The sequence below is a fragment of the Rhincodon typus genome, chromosome 23 (assembly GCF_021869965.1).
Source record: "Rhincodon typus isolate 14 chromosome 23, sRhiTyp1.1, whole genome shotgun sequence".
Lineage (NCBI taxonomy): Eukaryota > Metazoa > Chordata > Chondrichthyes > Orectolobiformes > Rhincodontidae > Rhincodon > Rhincodon typus.
Window position 1 is genome coordinate 3532955 of NC_063354.1, and position 20285 is coordinate 3553239.

The 20285-nt window shown below is 42.0% G+C and overlaps 1 protein-coding gene across 1 annotated transcript; it reads right to left on the reverse strand.

Annotated features, from left to right (window-relative positions):
- Positions 1–516: 516 nt before the first annotated feature.
- si:ch73-256g18.2 (small integral membrane protein 36) lies at positions 517–798 on the reverse strand. The gene has a single exon (XM_048610715.1). The coding sequence runs from the start codon at positions 796–798 to the stop codon at positions 517–519; it is 282 nt and encodes a 93-aa protein (XP_048466672.1).
- Positions 799–20285: the final 19487 nt, after the last annotated feature.

A 20285-nucleotide genomic window follows, 5' to 3' on the forward strand; every position in this document is an offset into this window, starting at 1 on the left:
GCACTTATTGTCACCTGTTATCATTCTGGACTTTTTCAACCGTTCCCATGCTAATCCGCATTTTTTAGACTCTGTAACGACACTTGCTTTTTTACTCTGTAACTGCAGTTAAAAGTATCTGTACCTAGGATAGCACCGAAAGGCAATATTACAAACTTTCCACGGCACTCATTCGAGTGCATGTGACAATAAAGACTATTCTATTCTATTTGCCTCATTAAATTCGCCTAGAAATTCTTCCTATCCTATTCTTACATTTCTAGCTAATTTCTTCTCATACTGGAATTTCTTTCCCTCAACTAACCTTTCAGTTTTTCTCTGCCATTCTTCATAATCTGACTGACTATAACAATTCTGTGTTTTTACATAAACTTTGCTTTCCTTAACTTCATTAGTGAACTTCAGACCTCAGCACAGACTCACCTGGACATCCATGTGCTATTAAATTGAAAACGCTCATCATCAAATTACGATGCAGAGTCGTGACTGCCATTTGAGTTTTCCTACTGGTCTCTTCTAGACCAAAGTGCTTCGTGATCCTGGTAGCTCACCCTTATGCTCTGTGATGGTGGGTTTGTTATTAATGCAGCGAGCATCCACTGTGTTTTGCATCACTACCAACTGGATTGGAGACTGGATGGGTTGATCCATCTCAGGACCATATTCCTCACTGGGATCTTTACCTCTGCAGTCATACAAGACGCATGAAATAAGGAAAAGCAATAAGAGAATCACATAACTAGCCACAAGTATAATCAGGTTCAAAGTTACAGGGTCTATCTCCAGATAAAACTCCATTTATTCCTCTGTGTTTCAATGCTCCATACTAGAACATCATTACCACAAAGTCTGAGAAGTCATTGCAGTTTCAGAAGCTAAAGTGAGCAGGCTGGTCTTATGATAAAAATATCATTAATCTTTTACTCAAAGCTTGAACAGAAGGATTTAAAACTACTCAGTTTAATCACTTAAACCCTTTCAATCTAGGATACCATCAACAAACAGAAATCTGATTGATGTGTGCTGAAAATCAGAAAACATTAGGATAGATGAATCTCAAATATTCATAGCGTAATCCAGTGAGAACACATTCACCATCATTCAGGAGATTGTGGGCATTTGTTTGACGGTGTCTTAAAGGATAGTAAAATAAAGTCACCATTGTCCTACTGGACCATAGGGCTGCTCTCTCATTAGAGAGGGATGATTGGTGGTGGTTTAACTTAATGGTCACCACATTTCAGGCGATGGGAGAGGTTGAAAAGGAGAGTCTGTTGCTGTAACTCCAGCTCGTGTGGGAATACGATTGGCATCACTGTGCCTCATAAAACAGCTGTACAGTCAAGTGAGCCAAACAATTGACTTAGGGAATATGTTATTGCTGAACAAATGAGAGGTGCAAGTTCTCTGATCATCTACCTGCTTGCAGCTTGTGTCGGAATGTTAGGTCTTCATTATTACTGTGATAAGTACGAGTGGTAGAAAAGGATGAACAAGACACAGTTAAGTGAGTTTGATAGTCTTGTTCAGACATTCTTCGATAAATCTTGGTGCAATAATTCTCATAGTGAGCCTGAACAGTGAGTTTTGATTGCCTCAGGTAGCCATTGGGAAACCTCAGTTGATTACTGGTCAAGATTGTAAATCAATTTTGTCCTACACCTATATTCAGAACTCAGACAACATGTTAATGACATCCGTAGGAATGGCATATGCTTCCAAACTAATCTGTGATTAGTTTCCGGAGGAGTACCCTTGCACCACTGCACAGGACCTGAACAACAATGTTCTATTTCCATTCAATCACAGTGACAGCATGTAGGGATAGAAATAACTGCAGATTCTGGAGTCAGAGATAACAAGGTATGGAGTTGGAGGAACACAGCAGGCCAGGCAGCATCAGAGGAGTAGGAAAGCTGACATTTCAGATCGGGACCCTTCTTCATAAATGGGAAGGGGGAAGGGAGCTGGGAAATAAATAGAGAGAGGAGGGATGAGGCTGGGGAAGGTAGGTGGGATGGTGATGGTGATAGGTGAGTGTAGGTTTGGACTGTATGTGTCAAACAATAACACCTTCCAGTCATCAATTATTGTAACTCCCTCTCCCACTCCCTGGATGACATGTCCATCCTGGACTTTCTCCAGTGTCACCATGACACCATGTGCAAACTGGAGGCGTATCACCTCACATTCTGCCGCAGGAGCCTACAGCCTGATGGCATAGACATGGAATTCACCAGTTTTAAAATCTCCCCTCCCCCGGCCTTGTCCCATGTCCAAGCATCCCTCTCATTCCTGCCTCCTTGACCTGATACAACCTGTCCATCTTTTCTCCCACCTATCCGCCCCTCCCATCCCACTGACCAATCCCCACCACCCCCTACCTGTCAAAATGAGGATGTTGGCAAGACGTTATGTCCCATGGCCAGGATTGTATATAGACATAGCCACGTAGGTGTGGCAATGCCCAGTGTGCCAACAAGGACAAAAATTAATGCCAACAGCTCCCCCATTTTCATAAGAATGGCTGAGTAAACCCTGGACTTGGTTACATGTTGACTATTTTGACCCTATCATGGGCTCAAAGTTCTTATGTAGATTTGATTTTGATTTTGATTTTATTGTCACATGTATGGAAATACAGTCAAAAGCTTTGTTTACGAGCAGTATAGGCAGATCACAGCAAGCAAAGGATGTACAGATCAAAAAGACTTGGAAGCATACAAGTTACATTGCAGGTTACATTATTTGAGGTTAGAGTCCATTCAGCAGTCTATTTAGACATTGTGGATGCCTATTGAAAGTGCATAGAGTTCATTAGTCAAACATGGGGATGACGATAGAAAAACTACACACATCTTTTGCAAAACATGGACTCCCGGAAGTGTTGGTCACAGATAACAGGCCATCGTTTGCCAGCAGGGAGTTTGGGCATCTCCTAATGTCGAATAGTATTCATCATATGAGGATAGTACCATCATCCTATGGCCTGGCAGAAAGAGAAGTCCAAACTTTGAAGACAGGCTTAGCAAAACATTCTACAACTTCACTCGATACCAGACTGTCCCAATTCCTATTTGATCACAGGACCACCCCTCATGCTACCACAGGGATAGCTCCAGCAGAGAATAATGGTGAGAATACTCCATACCAGGTTAAATCTGATTTTCCCAGACCTGAGTGGGGAGGGTGAAACTGCATCAGAAACACCAATGCCAGACACAAGACTCCGCTAAGCAAGAGAGACAGTTTACTTCAGGGGACGAAGTTTGGTGTAGGAACCACAAAAATGGCTTTGCTTGGGTAAGAGGCATGGTTGACGCAAGGTCAGGTCCAGTGACATACTAAAATTTAGGTAGGTGCGACACATCTGAACAAGCACTTGGACCATATGAAAGCTGCAAGCTCGCAAATGGTGCAGGAGCAAAACGTGCTTGGCTCCTTTTCTGCCTTTCTGACCATTCCGGAACTTGTGGTTCTCCCTGTCCATCAAACGTTGAAGATATTTCGGAATCTGAGATGGAAATAGCAGATGCCTCAATGCCTTTGCCACCTGAAGAGAAGAATGAATTTCTTCTGAGATGCTCCAGGCACAAGAGCTAAGCTAGACAAACAGGAGACTCGAAGAACACGGCAGACTAGGCAGCTTCTGGAGGAAAGGAGCAGTCAACGTTTCGGGTATAACCCTTCAACCTACTCTATGTTACTCACCACCCATATCAGAGGGAGAGTTGGAGGAACCTGATCCCGTCTTGAAATGCTCCAAGAGATGCTACAAAAAATAGAACCGGCTTATGCCGTCAGACTCAGAGGGAAGGAATTTAATGAATGTAATGAGGTCAGCCAGGTGGACCTCATAGAATATGAGTTCTCTAATTGGGGCTGTAATCTAGTTGAATCAGTGAGCCTAGGCTGACAGATATAAACAGGAGAGTCGGGGGTTCTGAAAACAAAAATTGCTGGAGATCACAGCAGGTCAAGCAGCACCCATGGAGAGAAAGCAAGCCAGCGTTTCGAGTCTAGATGATTCTTCATTAGAGCTTTCTCTCCATGGAAGCTGCCTGACCCGCTGTGACCTCCAGCATTTTTTGTTTTCAGTTCATATTCCAGCATCTGCAGTAATTTGCTTCTACATTGTGTTAGGGGTTCTGTTCACTCTTAAGAGCTGGCTCTGAGGAAGCTGGATCAGTGTTATGGACTCTCTCACTAAATTTGGTGATGGGGTACTGGCCTCTGTGGAGTTATTTCAGCAGCAATTAACTTAAGTAAAGATACAGTTAGTAAACTAGAACATTATGGCATGAATAAGAGATATTTTGAGTGACTTATGTCTTTGCAGCATGAATCACAAAACAGCGGCTAATCCATATCAACAGCTTGATGTTGCAATTGCCTGTTTCTCCTCCAATGACAGTATGACAGAGAGAACATAATCGTACATAACTCATCCTGTTACCTTGAATAGTCTTGGCACAAAGGTGAATAACATGATCTACAGTTAAAATGGAATTAATTACCAGTGAGGAAAAAGGCATGGATGGTACGTTAGAACTAAATTATCCACTTTACTCAATTGATATCAGCCCTTTAACATATGCATGCAAAATGGAGTGTGCCTTTTACTGGACTAAGAAAATATTTACCCCTCAGTTATCTTTCCTCATCTTTTGAAGTGACTGACTGTTGCTTGTTTAAAGGTTTATTAGTACTGACCACTATCTGAACCAAATGATCATCTTTAGGGTTCTAGCATAGATAGAGCATTCCGGTAAGATAGAGTCTGGGTATCATAGCTGAACCTGATCATGAATCTAACCTGACATTCACTCACAAATGAGTAGGAATAGTAGTTTGTTCAGGAGTAGTAATCCTCACACATTTGTCCATTCCCACAGTGGTTGGACTCTGAGTCCATTTACAGCATCCTAAGCACACACACTGTAATGAGATAGAGATGGATTTTGGATCTGTGCTTTCATATTATATTGTGTGGGGCATTTTTCCACTGAACCATGAGGGAAAAGCTATGAAGGACATTCCTGATTTCCAAAAATGACCTTAGCAAGTTTAATACAATGGGCAATTGGCCAGGGAGGAAGTTCACGGGAATGATTAGCATGGAAGGCAGGATATGGGAGAGTGCAGGAAATGCAGAGCCAGATTGAAGCTCTCAGTGACGTAATGGGTGGAAACTACTTCCGTCCTGTGACGGTTAAGCCCTAGGTTAAAGGAGTGGGTCCTTCAACATGTGACACACGCACTCACACTCGCACACAGTAGTTGCCATATCAGAGGTCAAGCAATGACCAGCAACATTGCTTCCAACTTTTTAAAGATCTGCAGCTCACACAAATTTAGGTTTAGGTTCTCTCCAGGTCACACTCTGCTGCCTTGGTAAAAGGACACATAATTGACTTATTCAAGAGCACAACCTACATGTCATTTGATTTCAAACAGCAAGTCAGCGTTTCCACCTCAGGACTGTTCTCATCTGCTGCTCTATCCTGGCCTTCATTCAGCATGAGCTGGCTAAAATCATGACCATTGTCCTGAATAAGATGGTGGAAGCCCCTTCAGTGCAAGAACTAGAGAGGCTCTAAAAGAAGGTCCACCACTGCCATCTCAGATAAATGTGGGAAGGAATGATAACCTTGCCAGTATCACTCATATCCTGCTAACAAATCAAAAAAAAGGTTGTTGTTTGGTTTGATCATTGTCAGCATACTGTATGGGGCTTGTGTCTGTCATAGAGTCATACGGCATGGAAAAATGAATCTTCCTGGTAATGAGTTTCTCAACCTATCATTGTTAAGTTGAATCTCAGCCAATTCTGAGCCCTGAAGAACTGTTTCAAAAGAAAGAGTTGTATCTTTATTTCACCCTACACAATCCCAGGACATCCCTAGCACTTTACTGACAGTGAAGTACTTACAAGCCATAGGGTCATGGAGCTCTACAGCACAGAAAAAGACCTTTGGCCCATTGAGTCTGCAGTGAGAAATGGCCAACTTGTGATGTTTAGGAATCAAACCTAGGTCATCTGCCTGGAAGGCAGCCATGCTCACCACTACACCAGTCAGTGTTGTAATATAGGAAGTATAGCAGCCAATTAACACACAGCCAAGTAGTACCCATAAACTGTAGTGAAATAAATGATTGGATCATATGTATTTTAGATGTTGGTCAAGGGGTAAATACTGGTCAGGCCACGGGGAGATGCAAAATAATAATAAAGTGCAGGAAATACTCAGCAAGTCTGGAAGTAGAGATAATGGGCACATCCTGTGTTTTGTGTGATGGTGAGCTTGGAAGTAGGGAGGGTTTTTAATTGAGCAAGATGGTTTTGTACCTAAACCTACCCCTTTTCCACCTCTGCCAAATTAAAAACTGGACAGGAAAGCTCATGATTGACCTTCATGCCCCTATACCAACTGGGGCTGCCAGGTAAGGAATATTTAAGGTCCCTAACACATTGCCACTGCGATTAACCCAGCAACAAGTGAGCCTTTCGCCAGTGTGCATGACAGATTCTAGTCTGTAGGCAGCTTGTTACCTCGTTGGGTTGGAAGGGGGAGTGTGGTAGGGATGTGGAGGGTAGGTGGGGTTTGGAGTAGGAAGGGTGGGAGACTTTCTCGGTGAAAGGAAGTCAGTACCTGCTCAAGCGGCTTGACTATTGAGTGTTTGGGTGCCTTCTGGAGTTGGCTCCAGCCTTGGTTCCAACTTCACTGCTACTCTTTTCCTGGTGATCCCTAACCTGAGAGAACCCCTTTCTCCTCACCGCTTACCTTTGTTCTATGACCTCTGTGATTCTGGGACTCTGAGGTTGCTCATCTAACAGCAACCATGGTCTCTTCTGGGGTGCTGCTGAGTTCAGGAGCTGCCAACCTTTCTTTGGCCGGCAGTTCTCATTCGGCGGGATTTCCACCCTCACAGAGCTGATTCAAGGGGAAGTGCAGCCTGTGATCCTGCCACTGGCTGATTAGTATGTGGTTCATTGGGCTGTCCCTGGAAGAGGTAATGTTTGTCCTTCACTGGCTCACCATCTGGCTGACAAGCTGATGACACCTCAACGTTCCAACCAACATTTCAGCTTTGTGACCTTTCATTATGGAGAGTTTTCCTGTCTTTCTTTGAATAGTACACTGGAACATTTATGTCCACCTGAGGGGGCAGATAGAACTTTTATTTAACATCTTACCCAAAAGACAGCGCTCTGACAGTTCAATGCTTTCTCAAAATTGCACAAAGACTTTAAGATATGTTTGTTGGCTAGTATGGAGTGAGTCTGACAGGGAGTCATCCCACAGTACCATTTCATCTGCCAGCAAACTGCACAGTGACAAGATTAGTATTATGTCTATTGAGTCACAATCAGTGCATGGAGACGGAATTATCAAAACAGCAGAGATTCTTTGTTTGTAAATGAAAAATAATAATTGTTTATTAAACTATTCTCCAAGAGGAAGATACATTAATTAGGTTTTTAGGAAAATGTGTTTTTATTTAATCTAAACTAAAATCTAGACTGCTGTGCTATTTGAACAGCAAATACCAGTGCTGCTATATACAGGTTAGATTTGTTATTTGAAAGTTCCATCTACTGGTCAAATATTAAACAGCATTCTCATGCAATTGAATGAAGCTGAATGTTTCATTTGCTGTGATTTGTACATGGACACACACACACACACACACACACACACAGAGTACCCAATAACATACAGTGTGCTGTTAATTATGCCAGTAAATTGCTGCAGTGAGAGTGAGGAAGGGTTTTCAGAGATTACCTCCACTAGACCTGCAAGTGTCCGCAGCCTGTAATCATAAAAAAACTGTTGAAATTGGGAATTCTAAATAATTAAACCAGAATTTCAAAACCAAACATTGACATAAAGGGCAGACATAGAAAGCGAATGCATATTGAATTTTTAATATAAATACTAGCAGGCAAATTATGTTCGTTCCTCTGTTCACTGGATATTTGTGACTTTATTGTTTTGCTTTGTCTCTGTGTCTCTTTCTTCCTCAAGATATGGGATTTCTCAAGTGAATATTTATGAGTACATGTGAATGAGGACCACCAGGTCAACATGTATCCCTGCTGGATGATCATGAAAGGACCCTCTTCAGATCAAAACCAACAGCACTACTGTGTAAAATTTATGATTGTGGAGTTGTCTGGGCCTGGACAGCTGCCCCGATCCCATTTTAGAAACAGGCTGCTACTTCTCACCACTGGCTTAAACCCCACCCCAAACTAGGCAGCTCGTCAGCCTTCTATCCTACCCCTGTGTAAGAATCAGTGTTAAAGTTGCATCAGCCAGATCCTATACTGGTGTTCCCAAGGGTCAGTGCTAGGGCCACTCTTGTTTTACATGTGTATATAAATGGTTTCGATACTGGAATATAAAACAAAGTTTCAAAAGTTGCTGATCTGTCCAAATTTTGAGGTGTGCCAAACAGAGGATACCATTCAACTGCAACAGGATGTAAATGGGCTAGCAGAATGAGAAAACAAATGATAGATGGAATTTAATGTAGAGAAGTAGGTGAAACATTTTGGCAGAAGGAATAGGGAAAGGTGATATAGACTAAATCTTGCATATGATATTGTGTAACTTCACAAGCTTAAGTTAGACAGTCAAGTCACGGCGCTGTGTATGTTAGTCAGAGGAAAGCCTTGTATCCTGTGGCAAATTTTTGTGGACTACATTCATTCAAAATGTGGGAAACAGTCTGATCTGGGTGACCACAATCACCTGCTGGATTGTCTTCATTCATCCATTTAAGGAGAAAGTGTGATATCCTTGCAATGAGAGTACAGACCCTGATGAATGTAGACCACTTATTTTGAGAAGGGTTGAACCTTAGAAGCTCTAATCTCTCATCAGATTGGCTAGTAGCCTTCAGAGGCAGGTATTCCTCGAAGAGGCAGTTAAAAGACTTATTCTGAACCAATTAATAACCAAATGGCCATGAAATCAGCTCGGAGCTTTCAGGCCACATGACATTGCCTCCAGTTTTTTAAGCTGGGTTTGGGGCTACCACCTCAGCACAAAACTCCATCCATAATATCATAGGATGATTACAGCTCAGAAATAGGCCATTCAGCTTGTTGTATCCACTACTTGTTGACCCTTCCACCAACAGCAATAATTTCTTTCAACTCTGTACACACCACACATTGTGCTGAACCAGAACCCAAAGAACTGCGGATGTTGTAAATCAAGAGCAAAAACAGAAGTTGCTGGAGAAGCTCAGCAGGTCCGGCAACATCTGTGAAGAAAATATCAGAGTTAACGTTTCGGGTCCAGTGACCATTCCTCAGAACTTCCCCCATATCTTCATTGTTTTTGTACTTTATGACTATTTATAATGCTCGGGAACATGTGTGCCTTAATTACAGCTTTCTCAACCTGCCCTATTGAATTTTGTGGTTTGTGCGCATATACCTCAGGCTCCTCTAGGCCGGCACCCTTTTTAGAATTGTACAGTTTATTTTATATGCTCTTTCCTCATTCTTCCTACCAAGTGTATCACTTCACATTCATCTGCACGAAATATCGTCTGCAAGTGTCTGCACATTCCATCAACCTATCTAGGGCCTAATGAACTTTATTCCTACCACAGCTCACGATACTTCCAAGTTTTGTGCCATCTGCAAACTTTGAAACTATGCTCTGTCCACCAAAATTTAGATCATTAATATCAATCAAGAAATGCAGTAGACCTAACACTGACCCTGGGGATCCCACGACATGTCAACCTCATTTAGTGTTGAGGTTGCACTCCTGAGAATAATCACTTTAAGTGAAATAGCTTTAAATGAATCATTGGTTCCCAGAAGAATCAATGTTAAAGCCAGAGTTAGGCTTGTTTGGGCATTTCTAGTCCAGAAAGATCAATGCATGAGTTGAAATACTGCATCATTACATGTGCAGCACTGTGCATTCGGAGTTGAAACAACTTAACAAACTAAAATACCTCATTAAGTACATCATTAGAATCCTGCAGTCCTTTGATATGTAAATATTAAATGCATAAAATGTGTTTTTTTTAAGTTTTCTTATTTTCATTGGCATAATTTTCCATTCTTCATAACAAAGAATCATACAAAGAGCCCATTGTGTCATAATTGTTAAATGGTTTAATTTTAAACATTCCCAACCTTACAAATGTTTTGAAAACCTTCCCCAGTAGACTGAAAAAAATCCCCAATATACAGAAAACAGACCTTTGCAAATGTTACTAAACAAGTCCAGTAAGACATGTACTTTTGTCTGATGCAATGAAATCCTTTTTATTTGAGCTACTGACCTGGCAACTCTGCTTCTTCCATCAGTGTGGAATCTTCCCAGCCCCTGAATGACATGGGCATTGGTAAGTCAGTTGGGAAAGTGAGGTGAGATCGGCAGAAATTAGATTTTCAGCATCAAGGAAAGAAGTTTTGATTCTCCAAGTTTTGAATAAAGAGATGAGAATGTCACTTATGAGCAGTGAGAGGCCTATTTGCCTTCATCTGCATGAGTTTGGATACTATTTTCACCTATTTGTATCACATTGAAATGCAGTTTCTTGTTCTCCACCAGATAAAAACTGAGCGGTGACAATTTCCAGCATGAATGTCAGGCTGGGTACCTGGCGATTCCAGATTGCCATTTACTTCTGTGGGCTTCCAACTTGTGCAGTGGTCCCCAGCATCACCAGACAAGCTCCAAGCAGTGATCATACGTACCCCTCAACCATGGAAATTAGCAACAGATGCATACTAGCCTCACCACATCCTCATAGGACATGTCCTGTTCAGAACTCACTTTTGAAGCGTACTGACATCTTTTATTGAAATGCTGCTGCCAGGATATTTTGCACACAGGAACAGGCACCCAATTCATGAATTAAAAGCCTCTCTGCTCCTATGATGCTGCTTGGCCTGCTGTGTTCATCCAGCCCTGCACCTTGTTGTCTCGGATTCTCCAGCATCTGCAGTTCCTACTATCTCCATCTAAGGGCTCTTTGCTTGGTCTCTTAGCCCTCACTGGCCTTGTGCCTACTTCGATGTTCACAACATCTCTGCCTTCCCTTACCTTGCACTTTGATCTCTTAACCAGAGCTTAATGGCTTACAGTGCTTCTGTCTTAGCCTTGCTGTTTAGTACAGACAAAATCAGACAGCTTCGTGGGTTGTCAGCAGTAATCAGCCAAACAGTATAGCTTTGTGCTATTGTCGGTGTCACACCTGCAGCTTGTGCCAGGAGCATATGTGGCAAGCACACTGCATTTGGTTCAAACAAATGCCATGTCTCAACATCTAAGGGCAAAGAAGACAACCTTAAATCAGGAGGTTTCTCCGTAGTAAGTCAAGGGCAGTGTCCAAGATCAGTTCAGGAGCTTGGACATGAACAATTGATAACTTGGGTGGTCAGGGTCAGGAGGTCCTTGTCATTACTTTCTGGAGTGTGGCACAGTTAGTCCTGCAGGTCCAGTGCAACTGGTCTGGGGATTCATGGAAAGTCAATCAGGGATCTGGTCAGTTGTCAGGTGGGACTGTAGATCCAAGTCTGTCAGGACATGGGCCATGGTATGTCCTAGGAGTGTTATCAAGGGCTACTGTTTTGGTAGAGAAGTTGAGAAAGTCAGTTCAGGGCTAGGAGGCAACAACCTGGGATGCAAATAGGATTATAATTGCGAAGGTGGGAAACTCAACACAAGAGGAGGGGAAAGATGATTATACGTAGGAGGACATAGATTACTGCAGGAGGGGGAGGTTCATTGATAGTCACAACCACCCTGACCTTGGTGGGGAACAGTGTAGTGCAATGGTTGAGTGACTAAGCTGTAGGGCCTGGTCTCAGGGATATTATTTGGAGATGAAGTCATAATTCAAGGAGGTTTGTAAGATTATGTGAAAGCTCATGACCAATGGGCTCAACTTGGATAGCAAAGAAGAAAGGAACATGGAGGTTTGGTGGGGTCCCTTGATTGCTAGGCTGACCATATGACTAACTGTGCCAAGTGTAACCTGCATTGCCATCCATACTCACATGAATTGTAAACTTGCACAGGAAATGGAAAATGACTGCAACTACACTGGAATGGGCAGAGTAAGGTTTTCTCTTCTGTCTGAACATATGGTTCTACTTATCAGCGATGTGAGGCCCTTAAGTGGCAATGACAATAATTAGGTACTTTCACAGTACAAATTGAAATCATCTGTAAGATAGCACCTTGTGGTGTGAAGTGCATGCAATGACTGACTGTGTGGGATACAAGCAATCTTGACCATGTCACTGGTCATTTCAGATTGAATATAGTCATCTCTGTGAAGCAGAGATAACCATAGACAAGCTTAAAATAGCATCTGTGGGCCACCATTCACAAAGACAATCCAAGATCTCAAAAACTGCACAAGGACACCAAACTGATTTCCTCTCACCTTAAACTAAATATTCACTGACATGCTCTACATGCAGTGCACCTTTTTGGATGATGTGGGAAGTTGTGTTGGGGGGTTAAACGATGGCGTTAGAAATGATACAGCACTTGAAATCTCCTAATGTATCTGCATGATATTGCTTGTGTTGCATTTGTTGGAATAAGGTCCCTATGTTAAAGGTTCAGATAGAGGCCATGTCCCACTATGTGGAGGAAATGCTAAATCATCGATGGTTAGATTTTATATAAGGATAGTTACTGGGAGACAAGGGCTACCTTCTGAAACTATGGCTGATGACTCTTGTTATGTAATCTCCTGCCTGAGATCCACCTGGTCTGGCCTACGTGTGATTCCAGTCCCACAGTAATGTGTCTGACTCTTAACTGTCCTCTGAAATGGTCTAGCAAGACACTTAGTTGTATGAAATCATGAAAAATGTCTCAAAATAAAGAATGAAACTGGATAAACCACCCAGCACCGTCCAGGAACTGGAAACAATAGTGAACACAGTCCTATTGAATCTGTAAAGCCCTCCTTGCTATTGGGGGCTGGTGCCAAAATTGGGAGAGGTGTCTCACAGACTAGTCAAGTAATAACCTGACGTAGTTCTAACATGCTCACACAATTATACCTTCCAGACGACCCACATACATTCCTAAAAGTGAGGTGTTAATGTAGTAAAACCACAACAGAGGACTACTTGCGTGCCATACAGCACAAGCAGCAATTAATAAACAGGTTAAGTGATTCCACAACTGATGGATCAGAAATAAGTTCTGCAGTCATAGCACATCCAGTCATGAATGGTGGTGGACAGTTAAATAACTCATAAGAGGAGGAGGCTCCACATCCCAGACACTGTGTCCTGTTCCATTAGTAGGAGAGACCAACAGAAGTGGTGCATTGTGGTATATAGTTGAGAAGAAGTTGTTCTGGGACATTTCAACATGGACTCCGGATCCGTAAGTGTCTTGGCATTAAGTCAAACATGGAGAAAGAATCCTACCTGTACCTCTCTGAAAACAGATCACAGAATGTACTCTGGGCGGGGTCTTAAATGTCTACCACCAAGAATGGCTCAGCAGTACCACTAAGACCAATCTGGTTGAGTTCTAAAGGACATAGCTGCTAGACTGGGTCTGTGGCAGATGGTGAGGGAATCAACAAAAGGAAAAAACATATTTGCACTCAACATCACAGATCTTCTTATTGCAGATGCAGTATCGGTAAAACTGACTGCCCCGTAGTCCTTGTGGAAATGAAATCTCATATTGAGCCGGGGAGAGGCGATGGCCTAGTAGTATTATCACTGGACTGTTAATCCAGAGACCCAGATAACGTTCTGGTTTTGAATCCTGCCACAGCAAATGGTGGAATTTGAATTCAATAAATATCTGGAATTAAGAATCTAATGATGACTGCAAATCCATTTTCGATTGTTGGAAAATCCCGTGTGATTCACTAATGTCCTTTAGGGAAAGAAACTCCCATACTTACCTGGTCTGGCCAACATGTGACTCCAGACCCACAGCGATGGGATTGACTCTTAACTGCCCTCTGGGCATTTAGGGATGGACAATAAATGCTGCCCACAGTGACGACCTCATCTCACCTTCCGTTGTGTTATGTGGCACGATCACTGTGCTAAATGGGATTGATTTTAAACAGCAACTGAAGACTGGGCATCCATGAGGCCCTGTGAGCCATCAGTAGTTGTAAAATTGAATTCAATTACAATCTGGCCTGGCATATCCTCTTCTACCATTACCACCATTACTCCTGCTGAGGCCCCCAGCCTCTCAGATGCCAGTCTTTAGCCATTTTGATTCACTCCACACAATATCAGAAAATGGTTGATGGCACTGGATATTGCAAAGGCTATGGGTCCTGACAGCATTCTGGTAATAATACCAATGACTTGTGCTCCTGAACCTCCTGTGCCCTTAGCCAAGCTGCTTCCATGCAACTACAACAGCAAATTTCCCTGACAATGTGCAAATTGGCCCTTCTATGTCCTGTAAACAAAAGAGTCAGACAAATCCAACCAAGCCAAATTACCACCCCTTTAGTCTACTTTTGATCATCAGTAAAGTATGGAAGGAGTCATCAATAGTGATATCAAGCAGCACTAGCTTAGCAATAAACTGCTCACTGGCACCCAATTTGGAGAGGGGAGAGTGACTCCCCTTGACATCAAGACTGCATTGACCAAGTGTGACATCAAAGAGCCATTGAAGTGCTAGAGTCAATGGGAATCAGAGGGAAAATGCTCTGCTGGTTGGAGTCATATCAAACACAGAGGAAGATGGTTATGGTTGTTGGACATCAGTCATCTCAGCTCAGTGACATCTGTTCTGGAGTACCTCAGAATGGTGTCCTATCCTGCCATCAACAGTTGCTTCATCAATGATTTTCCCTTCTATCTTCATAAGATCACTGGCATAGACCTTCTGGTCTGAATGGCCTAGTCCTGAGTGAGGGCTGATTATGGTTGATAGGCAGGTTTACCTCTAGATTTGTGCCTGATTGTAAATCCCTAGTTTCTCCAAGAGCATATCAAGGTGAGAAAAAACAGCAGAAAATTATTGTTCCCCTCTACACATTTTTTAACTATTGCTTATTATTAAGAATTCCTTGTTGACTGACTTACGATTTGTTGCTCTTTTATGAATATGATATTTGAGCCAATCAATCATTTGATAAGTGACACGTTCAAATTTAATACTTTGAGGTGTGACAGATGTATTGCAAGAATGTTACACAAGTTATGGAATGACAGTAACTTCAGAAATGTCACAGCACAGAAGGAAGCCATTTGGCCATCATGTCATCACCAGATACCCAAACGAGCATTATGTCTTTGTGCTATTCTTTTGCTTCATCCCCATATCCTTGTGCATTATTTCTATTTAGTGACTATGAATCACTTCGTTGCATAATGTTGAAGATTATTGTCTGAAGTTTAAAGCTGTCTGATACCTGATAACTACATTTATAAGGGCTGACTATAAAGTGACTTAGGCTGATGGCCAACTTCCTGGAGTTTTATCTTCAAACTGTCCAAACTAATTGTAGAAAATTGCATTTACGTGTACCTCATTGGAAATGCTAAATTTAATCTTCTTCATTTTATTATCACATCTAAGAGAAAATCCTTTATTTTCTAGCTGTTCTTCATCTATTGCCATTATTGTGAAAAATCTGCTATATCTTTGAGTCAATGCATGCCAAATAATGGCAAACAGAAGAGTCCATCACATTAGTAATAGCTTATAAAGTGTTAGGGAATAAAGAGAGTTGTTTTGAGCCATTTCCTAAAGTTGGAAAAGGTAATTTAACTTGGAGGCACAGATGAAAAATAGAAAGTTAAAAGCAGAAATGGAAGTCAGACAATGTGGTACATTATCAGAAACATGTATCTTTGAAGAGTTTGAACACATGCAGGATAGATACAAGTGTTAGGCATAGAATTAAGCTCCCTCTACACTGTCACCATTAAGCCTTCACAAAACAGGCACAGACAGGTTAACTGTGGATTGGAGGCTAACATCTCTTTCTCCCTGCAGAAAACAAGAATTAAAAAGAAGTCTTGCAGAAGATGCAAACAAAGTTTTGCATGTTCGTTCTCGTATATTTGGCAAGAAGATACACAGTTCCCCAAGTGGTGATTGGGAGGAGCTATAAAATGCCCTCTTTGAGATTGGGGTGCAAAGATTGTGTCTAAACCCTCTGTAGCTTGAAAAGTATAGTCAATTGGTGATTTCCCATGTTGTCCAAAGTCTGTCCTTTTTTGAAAAACTCAGAAAAACTGCCAAATTTTTATTTGATCTTTTGATTACAAGATGAAGATACCACTAGGAAGAACAGTATTTATTGCCCATCTCTCAGTGTTTTCAGAGCTGTACTTCACCAGGCAATTGTAGAGTATTCATCACATGCCTGATTTGAACCTTGAAGATGGTGGTCAGACTTTGGAGAGTCTGGAGATGAGTTACTTGTTGCAGAATTCCCAACCTTTGGCCTGCTCGTCAGGCATATTATTTATATGGCTGGTACAGTTCAGTTTCTGGCCAATGGTAACCTCCAGGATGATGATAGTGGAGTATTCAACAGGCATAATAAACTGTTGAATGCCAACAGGCAGTGGTTTGACCAACTTTTGTTGGAGATGGTCTTTGCTTGGCACTTCTGTGGCGTGAATGTTATTTGAAATGATATTCTGCTGTTCTCTTCATTTTGAAATTTAAGTCTAGTTCAGTTGCCCTTTAAGAGTTATTGACACCAGACACTCTGCCCCTGACATGTGCGTACTTCCCACCATATCATGCACTCTGCACCAGGAGTGCTGAAAATGTTTTTGAAGGAGTTGATTGTTTCCTATGCTAATGTAGCAACAGTTTTGGACATACTCAGCAAATCTCTCAGCATCTGTGGAGAAAGCAACAAACATTTCAAGTCTGTCACCTTTCATTAGAAATTCATTGACTCATTGATTAAATTAATTTGTCAGCCCTCTGGACCAGTGGCTGCTCACGTCACCACACAATTGAGCAGCAGGTTATTTGGGCTCTCATGTGGTGCAGTCGTATTGTTCCTACCCTGGACCAGGAGGCCTAGGTTCAACTTCCACCTGGTCTAGAGGTGTGTAATAATATCTCTGAACATGTTGATTAATAAAATAGGTTAAATTTTTTTAAGAAGTACTACATTTGGCTTGAGTATTCCCAGTTTCATGTAGCGGAGGATTGGCAAAGATTCTACTCCTGTTTGCTAGCAATGCACGTTAAGTGGTGACTCTGTAGTAGTAGCTTGTTGATGCTCATTGACTGGTCACATGGGCAGGATGCTGCAGGAAATCTGTTTGACTGAAAGTATCAGCACCTTCAGTCTAGGAGGCAGAAGAGATCTCTGCTTCTGTATTTGGAAAACACATTTGTGTTTTTCCATTAATTTACACTTGAGGTTGCTCTAAATCTATGGTTGCACTGCAGTTCTGCCTTCAATACCATTATCCCCTCTAGACTGATGTCAAAACTCTGAGACCTAGATCTCAGATCTGCCCTCTGTAACTGGATCCTTATCTTCTTGACCCACAGACCAGAACCAGTGAAGATTTGATTTGATTTTGATTTTATTGTCACATGTACCAAAATACAGTAGAAAGCTTTGTTTATGAGTGGTACAAGCAGATCACAGCAAGCAAAGGTTGTACAAATCAAAAAGACTTAGAGGCATACAGGTTACATTGCAGGTTAAATTATTTGAGGCTAGAATCCATTCAACAGTCTGATAACAGCCAGAAAAAAAGTTGTTCCTGACCTGCTTGTGTGTGTGTTCAGGCTTCTGTATCTTCTGCTTGACAGAAGAGGTTGAAGGAGGTCATTACCAGAGCACAATTGGTCTTTGAGTCTTTGATGATGTTGGTTGCCTTTCGCAGCAGTGGGACATGGATGGAATGTTGACTTCTATGTTGGTTTGGGCTGTGCACATCACCTTCTGTAGTTTCTTGTGGTCCTGGGCAGCGTAGTTGCCATACCAGGCCATTATGCACCCGGACAGTATGCTTTCAATAGTGCATCTGTAGAAGTTGGTGAGGGACTTTATGGACAAGCCAAATTTCCTGAGCCACCTGAGGAAGAAGAGGCTTTGTTGTGCCTTCTTGACTATTGCATTTACGTGGGGAGTCCAGGACAGGTCATCGGTTATCGTCACTCCAAGGAACTTGATGCTCTTCACTCGCTCAACCTCAGTTCTGTTGATGCAGATGGGGACGTTTTCTCCTTTTTTTCCTAAAGTCAATGATCAGTTCCTTAGTTTTGCTGACGTTGAGAGACAGATTGTTTTCATTGTACCACATCACCAAGCCCTCTATCTCCCTTCTGTATTTTGACTTGTTCTTTTAGATATCCGTCCCACTATGGTGGTGTCGTCAGTGAACTTGTAGAAGGCATTCATTCAGATAACTGCATCTCCTCCACGATAACACTCAACACTGGAGCCCCCCCAAGGATGCATTCTTAGACCCCTACTGTACTCCCTGTGCACCTACGAATGTGTAGCCAAATTCCAAAAGAATGCAATTTATAAGTTTGCTGTTGACACCACCATAGTAGGATGGACATCAAACAATGATGAGTCAGAATACAGGAAGTAGATAGAGGTGACGTGGTGCAATGATAACAACCTCTCTCTCGATGTCAGCAAAACTTAAGAGCTGATCATTGACTTCAGAAAGAAAGGAGGAGAACACGCCCATCTAAATCAACAGAGCAGAGCTTGAGAGGATTGAGAGCACCAAGTTCCTAGGAGTAACGATAACCACCAACCTGTCCTGGTCCTTCCACATAGCTGTGATGGTTAAGAATGCATAACAATGCCTCTTCTTCCTCAGGCGGCTTAAGAAACTTGGCATGTCCATAAGGACCCTCACCAACTTTTACAGTTGTACAATAGAAAGCATACTGTCCGGGTGCTTTGCCCAGGACCATAAGAAATTACACTAGGTTGTGTGTACAGCCCAGACCATCACGGAAGCCAACCTCCCATCCATGGACTCCATTTACACTTCTCATTGCTGCTGAAAGGCTGCCAACATCATCAAAGAACCATCCCACCCCGGTAATACTCTCCTATAATCTCTTCCATCAGGCAGAAGATACAGAAGCTTGAATACATGCATCAGAAACTTCAAGAATAGCTTCTTCCCTGCCATTATCAGTCTGATGAATGGACTCTGTAACTTCAAATAATGCTGATCTCGCTAATGTTGATCTTGCCTATAGCATGGTGTAACCTGTATGTCTTATTCTGTCCAAGCTCTTTTTTCACCCTGCAATCTGTATGTCCGTACTTACTGCCTGTACTGCTCACGAACAAAGCTTTTCACTGTTCTTAGGTACACGTGACAAAAAATCAAAATCAAATCAAATGATCATCCACCATATAGCTAATGAAGCAAATGTCTAAATCAGACCTAGTGCCTCCAGTCTAGGCGTGGTTTCCCCAGTGCTAATCATCACAGACCCTTCCTGCCAGCAAGAGTCTGCCAAGTTACTTGGAGAAACTGGAGTACATTTGAGCATCTGTGGGTATCACAATTGTCCTCAAAGTATTTCCAGTGCACTTGGTAAAGCAGTTTCAACCCTGCCTGATGTGACACACTTGAACAAATCTGGAGCCTGGACCTGTAGCTTAGCAAGCAGTAGTTAGACAGAGTCTTTCTCTTGGTGTTATGCAATGGTGAAGAAAAACGAGTTTGTATCATGCCTCAGCTCTGTGTTTATTTACTTTAACAGTGATATCATTACTCAGCATGCTGGGGAGACTCTGCTTCCTATACATCCTGAACTGGCTGCTGACGACAGCCCCGTGTCACGCAATGCATGTTGGCTCCAATCACTGCTTTTGCTGCCAACCTTGGGATCATGTCTGTTTTATTCATTTTCAACTGAGGGGCATGAAATTTTAACAGTAATTTTTTTGGTTGATTACATTCCAATAGACAAAAACTTTTATTTCAACTTCTTGATTTTTCTCCTATTCACAAAAAAATTATTTTCTGCAATGCATGTGTAAATGATAACCTTTATCCCAATGTATAAATAGCAATTACAAAGAGTTAGGGTTGAATTGGCTATCATTTCGGGGAGTTTCATGGAGGGTCTGCCTCTGTGGACCTGGCAATTTTTCCTACATAATCTTCCACTGCTCACCTCATTAATTATGAATCCAGCCTCCGGTAGAATAGAATAATTTTTATTGTCACGTATACTCAATGAATATAGTGAAAAGTTTATATGTCACCAATTACAGCGCCAACGTAGGTACAAAAGTACCTAGGTGCGGCTTCTTTG